At 39.3% G+C, this 11,747-nt stretch overlaps 2 protein-coding genes across 3 annotated transcripts in view; one reads left to right on the top strand and one right to left on the bottom strand.

Annotated features, from left to right (window-relative positions):
* LOC116093998 (ubiquitin-conjugating enzyme E2 N-like) overlaps positions 1 to 626 on the top strand; it is a 2,944-nt gene extending 2,318 nt beyond the window's left edge. Inside the window, exon 2 of the mRNA XM_031376000.1 lies at positions 234 to 626. Coding sequence (XP_031231860.1) covers positions 234 to 476 — 243 coding nt within the window. The 3' untranslated portion in view covers positions 477 to 626. The remainder of the gene's footprint in view (positions 1 to 233) is intronic.
* The window catches only part of LOC116092976 (IQCJ-SCHIP1 readthrough transcript protein), a 764,408-nt gene that overhangs the window by 355,131 nt on the left and 397,530 nt on the right, over positions 1 to 11,747 (bottom strand). The gene's annotated exons all lie outside the window — the stretch shown is intronic.

Raw genomic sequence — 11,747 nt, 5'->3', positions numbered from 1 at the left:
CTGGGTGTTGTGGGACTGGCTGCAGAGCTTGTGCCCAAGGTCTTCTCTGGACCCCAGCCCAGACAGACCTGAAGGCACCCAAGTCACTGGGCTGGCAGAGTTCTTGTGTGCCTAGTCCTGCTGGTCCCAGTTACTCCCAGTGTTGGGACAGATGTTCGTTCCTGCTTACCTCTGATCCTGGGTGTGTCAGGGAACCTGGGAGTGGAGCTTCCTCTCCTAAAGTACTTTTTATGCCCAAAATTTATCATCCTAATGTAGACAAGTTGAGAAGAATATGTTTAGATATTTTGAAATATAAGAGGTCCCCAGCATTGCAGATCCACACAGTTCTGCTATCAATCCAGGCTTTGTTGAGTGCTCCTAATCCAGAAGATCCATTAGCGAATGATGTAGCTGAGCAGTGGAAGATCAACAAAGCCCAAGCCATAAAGACAGCAAGAGCGTGGAATAGGCTATATGCCACGAACAATATTTAAGTCGATCAGATCATCAAGTGTACACTACTTCTCCTGTTCTGCCAAAACTTTTTCCTTTTTTTTTTGTTTGCATTTAATGGACACAGTCTTAGAAACATTACAGAATAAAAGCCCAGGCATCTTCATCTTTGGTGATTACACACACATTAGCAAAGCTCTGTCTTGTCCTGATTCACTGCTGTAAAGCAGAAGTATCATCTGGGTTGCTGGGAGATGCTGAGAAGCAGGACTCTCTGCTTTCACTCCTTGCCCCATCATGGTTAAAGTACAAGGCACTGTGAATGAAGGTAGTTGTCAGGGTTAGCTGCCAGAGGCATGCGTGTTTTTATTTTATTTTTTAGGGGGAAAGTAGTTTTATTTTAATTTTATGGCCTCCTTTCCCCTCTCCCCTTAAAGGATCTAATTGCAGTGGTTAAATGCAGCTAACCAGGTTTTTAGAATATTCTTTCTTGCCAAGTCTCACGTTAGACGCTGTAGATGGACAAGCTTGATTGTCTGAACCAAAATGGAAACATTAAATAAATATCACAGCCCTCACTAATAACATTGTGACTTTGCTGGCAAGTGTAGATTCTCTGTCCCAACCCTCAACCGCAAAAGATGAAGAAAAAGCCTGTGACCATTTTGTATGGCTTATCTGGAAATGTTTGTAAATCTTATGTTTTAGTAAAATATTTTTTGTTATTCTAAAAAAAATAAAAGTACCAGACTCAGGGAATATAGGAGATATATCTAAGCATAACAAAGACAATATACAGCAAGTTCACAGGCAAAACCATGCTATATAGAGAAAAACTAAAGCTTTTCCACTTAAATCAGGAATAATACAAGAATGTTTACTCTCACCCTCCCATTCCAATGTAGTATTTGAAGAATTAGTTAGAAGAATAAGGTAACAGAAAGAGATGAAGGGCAGACAGATAGGAAAAATAGTGAAGCAGTATTTGTTAGATGATATGATTTTATATGTAAAACCTCAAAAAAACTCTACCAGAAAACTCCTGAAGCTATAAACACAGTCAGCAAAGTAGCAGAATGCAAATTAACACATGCAGATTTATAGCCTACCTAGATACTAACAAAAAACACACCAAGAATGAATTCAGAGAAACAATCTCATTCACAATAGCCTCAAAAACATCCTTTAATAAATCTACCTAACAAAGTGAAAGACGTGCTATGAAAACCCTAAAGTACTCAAGACAGAAATGTAAGAAAACACTAGAAGATAACACACCTCCCATGCTCATAGGCCCGTAGAATTAAAAACGGGAAAATGGCCATCTTACTAAAAGCAATCTACAGATTCACTGCAAGTCCCATAAAAATTCCAATGCAATTTTTCACAGAAATTGAGAAAATAATCTCAAAAGTCATGTGGAAAAGCAAATGATTGAACGTAGCCCAAATAATCCTGAACAACAACAACAACAACAATGCCAGGAGGTTCACCACCCCTGACTTCAAATTACACTAAAAAACTGTAGTAGTAAACCCAGCATGGTACTAAAATAAAACTAGACATATCCATCTATGGCATAGAAATGATGGCTCATATATAAGCCCATGCACCTACAGCCACTTGATTTTGATCAAAATCAATGGCAAAAATATACATAGAGAAGGCCTCTTCAACCAATGAATTTGATCTAACTGGATTGTTACATGTAGAAGTATGAAACTAAATGTTTATCTCACATCATGCATAAAACTCAACTCTAAATATGTCATAGGCCTCAACTGAAGACCTGGTAGCCCTTATCTGATAGAAGAGAAAGTAGAGAACACTTTTCAATGCACAGACACAGGAAAGGACTTCAGAAACATAGGCACTCTCTTTTGGGGACAAGGTTTCACTGTATAGCTCATATTGCCTTTCACCTCAGAGATCTGCCTACAACTGGCTCTTGAGTGCTGGGATTAAAGGGCAACACCACCATGCTCAACTTCAAGATGCTTTCATTAACTCTCTAAAATATACAACCAAAATACAACAATAGGCCTATTTCAAAGTATAATTTCTCCATTTAAACCCAAAGTGGAAGAAAATAAATATAGAATTGTAACATGGCTGTTTTGCCACACAGTGAGTCTTTCCCTAATATCTCATGTGTGCTTTAGGAGACACTAAGCTCTTTGCTGGAAGATCATGGAGCAACATGGAAGTCCGTGGCCAGCATGTAATAAACACATGGAGATTCGCTGGGTGATACTTACTCTAATTGACAGTTAATGTGCTACACTAATGCTGTAGTCAGATTCAACTAAATCTATTTAAAAACCCTCCAAATTCATTTAAAAATTGCAATTAATGAAAAAGTGGGTTTTTTCCACAAGAAACTCAAGAAGAAGGAAGACCAAAGTGTGGATACTTCGTTCCTTCTTAGAAGAGGGAAAAAATACCCATGGAAGGAGTTGCAGAGACAAACTATGGAGCAGAGACTGAAGGAAGGACAATCCAGAGACTGCTCCACCAGGGAATCCTTCCCATATTCTATCATCAAATCCAGACATAATTGTGGATGCCAGCAAGTGCTGGCTGACAGGATCCTGATATAGCTGTCTCCTGAGAGGCTCTGACAGTACCCGACTAATACAGAAGTAGAGACAGCCATCCATTGGACTGAGTGCAGGGTCCCCAAGGAAGGAGTTAGAGAAAGGACCCAAGGAGCTGAATGGTTTGCAGCCCCTTAGGACAAACAACAATATGAACTAACTAGAAGCCTCAGAGCTCCCAGGGACTAAACCACCAACCAAAGAATACACATGGTGGGACTCATGGCTCCAGCAGCATATGTAGCAGAGGATGGCCTAGTCGGTCATCAATGGGAGGAGAGTCCCTTGGCCCTGTGAAGGTTCTATGCCCCAGTGTAAGGGAATGCCAGGACCAGGAAGTGAGAGAGGGTGGGGTGGTGAGCAGGGGAAGGGGGGAGGACACAGGGTTTTTTGTTTTGTTTTTGTTTTTTATTTTTATTTTTATTTTATTTTATTTTATTTTATTTTATTCTTTCCTTTTTTCAGAGGGGATCTGGGAAAAGAGATATAATATGACATGTAAGTAAAAAAATATCTAATTAAAAAATCCAGAAAAAGTGTTTTTTTGTCAAGATCACAGTGTTTCCTTGTACATAGACAGCAAAAGGATGAAAGGATGAAAATATCATGAATAGTGATATCATGCCATCAGATACCTATGGATGGATCAAAAAGACATATATGACCTCTACAAAAAAATGTAAATATTTTGAAGAAAGTATTAAAAAAAATAGTGGAGTGGAAGCACATGCTCATTCCATAAATTTTTAATTTATTCTAGATTTTAATTATTCCTAAACCATACATATCATACATACATGTGTGATAACAGGCTCCATCTACAGTATGTAAAAGGTAGCATCCAATGTATAGTGGTGAGCTGATTGCACATGCATATGTGAAAACATGGTTTTTTAAAAGAACATTGCAAATGTTAATCAATCCCAAGAAGATGCTGGCTTAAATGCAAAAGTGGCATGTCAATAAGTTTTAGAATATTTCACAGATCTTTATTATTTTGGTGTAGTAAAAATTTCTTTAAAGGAAAAATGATACTATGTCTAGAGAGATGGAAACACTGATTACATTAAAATTAAGAACTTTTCATCAAACACATTTATGTAGTGGAAAAGCAATGTATGGGAAAAAATTTGCAATACATGCTGCTACGCACACTCGTCTACTCCAGTCACATCCAAAATATCGGGGATAAAATCCTGATAAAGTATAAGAGGCAATAAGACCCCAAAAGGGGTTCTGTGCCTCCTGGATTTCAGACTAGTCGCTGGTATCCCCTAACTCAGACGTGTTCCAGATCAGTCTTTCCAATCGTCAACACGGCCTCATAATTAGGCATAAAGGTACCCCAAGTAATGATTCGTAAATAGTTAGGATTGGGCATTTGTCTCCTGGCCGACACAATGTTTCTAACCTATCCTGGTTTATCACCTAGCTTCCCATAGTGTAATCTCTCTCTAGGATACTGCCTTCCCAGAGGTAGCAATAGAGGTCGAGTACATCCCTTAGGACAATAGATAGTTTATGGTTTTACATACTAGAGAGTAATCGAAGGGCTTCCATTCCAAGACTTCAACTAGAAGTGTTAGGTCAGGTCGGAACTCCCCAATGCCTGCCCCAGGCTAGAACCAGAGAATTAGCAGGAAATACTAAACTGAAACCTCCTGGTCATTGCTTCCAGTAGAACCAGAGAATTAGCCTAGGAGTATCAAAATACCTCAACAGGGAGGGCTCCACTCCTTTTCCTGCTGCTTCACACCTAGCTACCAGACCCTGCTGACCTTGGTGTGGGGGTGATTTGCATACGTGATTTCAGTCTTGTGTCCCCTGCTGTAAACCCCACCTGCTTATGTGATTCTTGATATCTGCCCTGTTTGCTGTATGGTATTTAAGCCTGATTCTTACCTTACACAAATACATTCAGATCTAACACACCCTTGTGTCGGTTCTGTTTGTCATCTCGTCACCTACGCCTTGTCGACCTGACTAGGACCCCTGTTTCTCCCGCGGGTTGAAGGAGGCCCAGATCGGCCGGCCTGCGGCAACATGCAACTAAAAAGGATATCTGTGTGTGTGTGTGTGTGTGTGTGTGTGTGTGTGTGTGTGTAATGAACTGTTTATGAATCATTATAAAAAGAATAATAAATCTATCAGTGAGAAACTTACACAACCAACTTTATAAAAGAAAATATTCAAATTTTAAGTAAACTTGAAATGATACTCAGCTTCTTCTGTCTTTAGGGAAAATAAATCAGTGAACATAGCTCTCACTATACTCCTGTCAGAGTGGCTAAAACATCAGCATCCTAACCACACAAGAGTGTTGAACAATAGCATTCTCCATGCTGATGGCAGAAGTATGACTAGGTAAAAACTACACTGGAAAACTGTCTGATCTTATCTACCATACTTGAACACGTGTATACCTTGTCACTACACAATTCTATTCATAGTTATAGAGTCAACAAGTATATGAATGTTCTTGAAGCATTGCTCATGATACTCTGACATGATAGCAGCCCAAGTGAGCTTAAACACTAGGATTGTTAAAGAAACTGTAATATATCCATTCAATGTCTATTCTTTGGTTGGTGGTTTAGTCCCCGGGAGCTCTGAGGGTACTAGTTAGTTCATATTGTTGTTCGTCCTAAGGGGCTGCAAACTCTTCAGCTCCTTGGGTCCTTTCTCTAGCTCCTTCACTGGGGACCCTGTACTCAGTTCAATGGATGGGTGTGAGCCTCTACTTCTGTATTAGTCGGGTACTGTCAGAGCCTCTCAGGAGACAGCTATATCAGATTCTTGTCATTCAGCACTTGCTGGCATCCACAATAGTGTCTAGATTTGATGATTGAATATGGGATTCCCAGGTGTAGCAGTCTCTGAGTTGTCCTTCCTTTAGCCTCTGCTCCATAGTTAGTCTCTACAACTCCTTCCATGGGTATTTTGTTCCCCTTTTTTAAAAGGAATGAAGTTTCCACACTTTGGTCTTCCTTCTTCCTGAGTTTCTTATGGTTTGTGGTTTGTACTTTGTGTATTCTGATCTTCTAGGCTAATATCCACTTATCCGAGAATGCATACCATGTGTGTTCTTTTGTGATTGGGTTACCTCACTCAAGATGATATTCTCCAGATCCATCCATTTCTCCAAGAATTTCATAAATTCATTGTTTTTAATAGCTGAGTATTACTCCATTGGGTAGATGTACTATATTTTCTGTATCCATTCCTTTGTTGAGGGACCCTACTAGGGTTTCTTGAAGGTCTGAACTGTTATCTCTCAAGATTTAATTAGTCATATACTTGTGGTCATTGTCTTTATCAAGCTGTTCACATGTAATTCATTTATTTTTCTGTATGTATTTTTAAATGCATACACATATATCTAGACTTATTTTTATTCAAAACTATTCTTTTACTATTTAGTTCCCTATACTCAGAAAAACAGCCCTCCTAATATATTCCTACCAACATATTCCTACCAACAAAATTTAGAAAATGCCTCTAGGGTCATTTGATTTTAATAATTTTGTTGCAGAAACACAGTATACTTTACAATCTGCACCATCTATGATAATGTCCTTATTTTTAATCTCAGTACTGAAAGACCCAGCATATCACTCACTGGGAGGTAGAATTCTATTCTCTCAATTACAGGAATCATACCTCAGTGACAAAGCTAAGCAAATGGTAGGTTCAGGAAATCCTTTGAGAAAGTATATAACTTATCATTAAGCATCCCATTCTGCCTCATGCTGAATTGACCTGTGGGTGGCATGATACCTGCTATTACCAACTCAGTTCCTAGAGAACTGAGGCTCAACAGAAGGCATAGATTCACTTGGAGGAGACTAAATGGTCCCTTGAAGGGCTGTGGCAAACGGCTTTGGATAGTACCAAACAGAGGTTTCATTGCTGAAACTAGAGCTAAGTCTCACTCTCGTAATATCACGAAAACTCCGACATATTTTATTTTCATTTATACAGAAGATTAAGAAGAAAGAAGAATTAGAGAAGAAAAATGATACCCTGAATACCTTACCTCTAGAATGTTCTGAAAGCCATTTTCATTAAGTACTACCATACAGATCTAAGCTTCATCCATAAACTGGAGATGGGCACTACATTCACCCTGAGAATGGGCAAAATGTCAGTCTTGAGAACATAGCTCTACATTTTTCAGAGCAAGTTCACAGTTCCTTTAAACTTTATTATTTCTGACTTTTCTCCTTGAATGAACTTTGAATTCACCGTTTTAGGTAAAAGAGTATATTTTCCTTCATAGAATGTGAACCTTGTGGATTCTAAATTCTAAATTCCAGCATTTAGGGGGAGACTTTGGGCTTTATTTCTAAAACATTTGCCATCCTTGATTCATTAAAAGTGCTTGCCGAACAGTAAAGTAGATTTGTGTTGATTTGGATCGATTAAGCAATGGCATGAGTTGTTCATACACATTTGTTCCCACCTCCTTCCCCTTCTCTGCTTTCCCATGCTGATTTGGTCTGAAGAGATATCCATAAATCTATCAGCCACCAGGGAACGTACCACATCTCTGCTGGCTTTGCTGCAGTGGATCCATGAAAGCCTCTTTAAGTAACTGCTCTCTGGGAGGTAAACTAATCAGACAGGGAAAGCAGCAAAGAACTAGTCATAACTCCATCGTTCTTAATCCGTTCCATGATCCAAATGCGCATGTCCCATAAAAAGCTCCCTTAAAAAACAGTTTAGAATGTTTACGCTCCTGTCGCCATCTGCTCCGACTCTTTTTTATATCATCCTGGTTTATGATCCTCCAAAACACATATTACCCGTTTTCTGAATGGGCTTGCTGATACTCTTTGCTGTCAGTTCCATCTAACTCCCAAGTCCCGAGTATTTGTGATTCACAAGGGCAGCCTATGTGCCCATCATTTCGCAGTGCATCAGCAGTTCAATCCTTGGGCTTAACCTTCTGTTCAGTGTCTTTATTACTCAGCTCCCCAGGAATGCGGCTGTAGACTGGGTCTGCTGCCTCCTCAGCCGCCTGCTACACTAATGAGTTTCCAGGCAGTATTTTATCAAAGCAAAGTGTCAGAGACTTTCTGTTATTGCTTCGTGTTTTGATGGGTTAGTGTTGGTTATTAAAGGAGAACACACATTTCCCCCTCCCCTTGACAGGCACATTGAGGGTGTTCTGTAATAGGTACCAACACAGGAACATCTGGTGTACATTTAATGATGCATTGTTGTATTGTTAACTTAAAGCTGTTACGCGCCTTGATACACACATAATGGGCCTCAAGAAATTAAGACAAAATTAAATGTAAATGTTTACACAAACTATATTTCCTTTTCTTTTCATTCAGTCATCTGTACTTGTACTTTCTGCATAAGGAAAAGAAAGGGCTATTGCAAAACTTTCCTAGCCTCCCGAGTCAAGTTGCGAGAAGCTGAGCTCCTGGTTCTCTTCTAGATAGGAGCTACAGCTGAGACCCAGTGGCACCATGGTGGTCTTTGCTAAATTATTTAAATGCTGTTTGTGCTCTCTAAAAATTAACTAGATGTTTAAGAAAAATCTATGTCACCTTGAAACAAAGGTCCTGTGTGCAGTAAAGTATACTGCACGTTTTCTGAAAATATTTTTTTGTATCATATTACCAGTTTGGGCCTCCAATTTTGTACTTGGTTAAATGCTAAAATGCTTTGGCCCCTTTTTCTTATACTGTTGGAAAAGTACACCAAATAGACCTTCCTACAGTGAAAACTCACACATCCAAGGGCAGGAAGAACATTTCAAAGCCATCCCCAGTGGTTGGGATTCTTTGGAATAAATAACTTTTCTCTTAAGCTATCAGGCCTAGGGCATTGTTCACAAGATAGGCCTGTTTGCCTTTCTGAAGAAACATAGGGTCAAAACATAGTTGAGTTGTTCATGAGGGATGGAAGGAGCCAGAGGGCAGGTAGAGGGGATGGAGAGAGTGAGAGAGAAAGAGAGAGAAAGAGAGAGACAGAGACAGAGAGATACAGAGAGACAGAGAAAAGCAGACCAACAAAACAATTTAAACAGATTTTCTGAAAAGACATTTCCAAAACAGAGACATTCAAATTGCCAAAAAGTGTATAGAAAAAAATGCTCACCATCACTCACAACAAGAAGATACAAATTCAAACCACAATAAGATGTGATCTCATCCTAGACAGAAAGACAAGTCAAACAAGTACTGGATGTACTGAGGGTATGAATGGAAGCTGGTGCCGCCATTGTGGGAAGCAGTAGGAAAAATAGAAACTTCTATGAACCAGCTACCCTGTCACTTGGTCTACAGTTTAAAAAAAAAATCAGTATGACAAAGAAATACCTATGCTTCAATGTTTATTCCAACACAATTCACAATTGCCAGAGTATGAATTAACCAATGTGTTCGCCAATGGATGAATGGATAAAGACAAAACATATATGAATATTATTCATCCATTAAAGGATATACTGTCATCCTGTCATTTTTAGAAGCATAACAACATGGATACATCTGAATATGATTATGGTAAGTGAAGTAAGTCAGGCACAGAAAGACATGCACACGACCTCACTCATACATGAAATCTAAAAATAGTTGATTTCAATGAAGCAGGCAGAATAGTGGTTTCTAGGGGTTGGGGGTGGGCAGGCATAATAGAGGCAGACTAGATAACGGCTACCTCTCTGCAGTGCCTTAGGAAGAGCAAATTCTGACAGTAGGGTGACTGTGCCAAAATAATATAAAGAAGAGAGGGGTTAAAAGTTTCCAGCACAAATGACTGGCAAGTGTTTAAGGAACAGAGTGTTACACTTTGATTCTATCCTGCATGCATCAATGTATCAAATTATACTGTAACTCATATGTATGCACAATTGTTATATACTAATGAAAGCAGCTAGATGATTCAGTTCACAATGCCTTTTACAAAGCCCAACTCCGCTATGATGTTCTTAGAAATGTGTGATGTGCCCAGCTCTATACTGATTACAATTTGACAGGTGGACTCGGACTTAGGAAATTTATATTATTGTATGTGTACATCCAGTGTTTAAAAATATGGTACATAGAAATAGTTTGGTAGTATGTGTATAAAGGTTAGTTTCCATCTAAGAATACCACTGCAATGAGGTATTCAGTGGTAACATATGACCATCCATGTGTGAAGGAATATCATTCTAAAAGCAGTAAAAAATAAATGGGGAATTTTTGAAAATATTTAAATTTGTAAAAGAGTATTTCTGAATTAAAACAATGAAGTGACTGTATACACAGACACCTGGAATTACTTGCAGAACTAACAGATTTTCTCAAGAAATAAAAGAGTCGGGTAGATGAAATGGCTCAGAGGGTAAAGGTGCTTGCTGCTAAGCACAATGATCTGAGTTCAATCCCCAGGACCCACAGGTGGAAGGAGCGAATCAACTCTTCAGTTGTCCTCTGACCCCCTTACTCTTATGCTTACAGTAGCATAAGCCATCCTCTGGCCAAAATAAGGTATCACAAGAAAAGCAAATTAAACTTTGCTTCTTAGATTAAACTCTGAGGATATTACCCCGACAACAGAGTGGTGGAGGTAGCTGAGTTTCTTTGTTGCACAGGTCCCAAAAGACAGATGTGTTTGTCTAGCTTCTCTACTAAATACAAAACCTGATGTCCAAGGCATTTTACACAGGCTCATATGGTAAGATCCACACTTTACTCTCTTTGTCTGCCTCTCCCGTAATTGAACAGAAAAGGCAACTTGTAGTGATAAGAATGTGTTTTTTTTGGTTTTGTTTTGTTTTTAATTCCACAGCAACTCACCATGACTTGCCTTGTGCTCTGGCTGAGACATGGTTTTGCCAGCTTCAGACAGTTTCTGCAATTGTGTGATGTTTAGAACTCTGTGAACTTTTCAGAGGGTGTATCAGTGAGCCTCAATGGGCGGGGTCAAGGGTCTCTGGTGTTGGTGCCAGTGGAGGTACTGGTTGTGGTTTGTTAGTAGTTGTGCTCAAAGAAGAAACAAGAAGAAAAAAAATATATTCAGAGATCTTTTTCTCCTCTCTATCCTTCTTTCTCTCCCATCTAATGATAGGATGAAATGGGGACTGACAGGGATGGGGGAAGATAAAGGGTGGGAAAAAGAAAAAGGCCCAAAGTAGCAAAGACCGGTTATAATAACTCACGTCTTTTATCCACATTCCAGTTTGTCTAGGGTAAATATCATATTGAATTTTGTTCTTTACAAATTTTGAAATAAACACTTCCCAGGATGTGGTTTTGAGATCTTCTTGGTCTCATTTCTGGGACATCATAGAAATGAAATGGACACAGCTGGCTGCGGGAGGGGCAAGCAGAGGAGGGGCTGAAGTCTGTAACTGAGTGGGAATCTAATTTTCAGAGTCTAAAGATCTCTGAATGTGCTCCTAGGAGAATCTAGCCCTTAATTACCTTATTTCTGGTAGCAGGTGGAGAAATTCCTGTGGGTAAGAAGACTTCTCATTCATTTCTAAAATGATGGGAATGAAAAATTGCCAAGGCACTGACAACTGAAGAGAAATGTGATGTTCTGTGTGCCTTTGAAAATACCTTACTCTCTCGTGTAGGCCCAATTAAAAGTCAAGAAACAGAAAAAGGTAGAGGTGACCCTAGAAAAGGGTGAAAGTGATGCTCTGATCCTTTCTCTAACTCCTTCACTGAGGACCCTGTGCTCAGTTCAATAGATGGCTGTGAGCCTCTA

This window comes from Mastomys coucha, unplaced genomic scaffold (genome assembly GCF_008632895.1).
Source record: "Mastomys coucha isolate ucsf_1 unplaced genomic scaffold, UCSF_Mcou_1 pScaffold16, whole genome shotgun sequence".
In the NCBI taxonomy this organism is placed as follows: domain Eukaryota; kingdom Metazoa; phylum Chordata; class Mammalia; order Rodentia; family Muridae; genus Mastomys; species Mastomys coucha.
The sequence above is the reverse complement of the archived record's forward strand: the minus strand, read 5'-3'. Positions and strand labels throughout refer to the sequence as shown.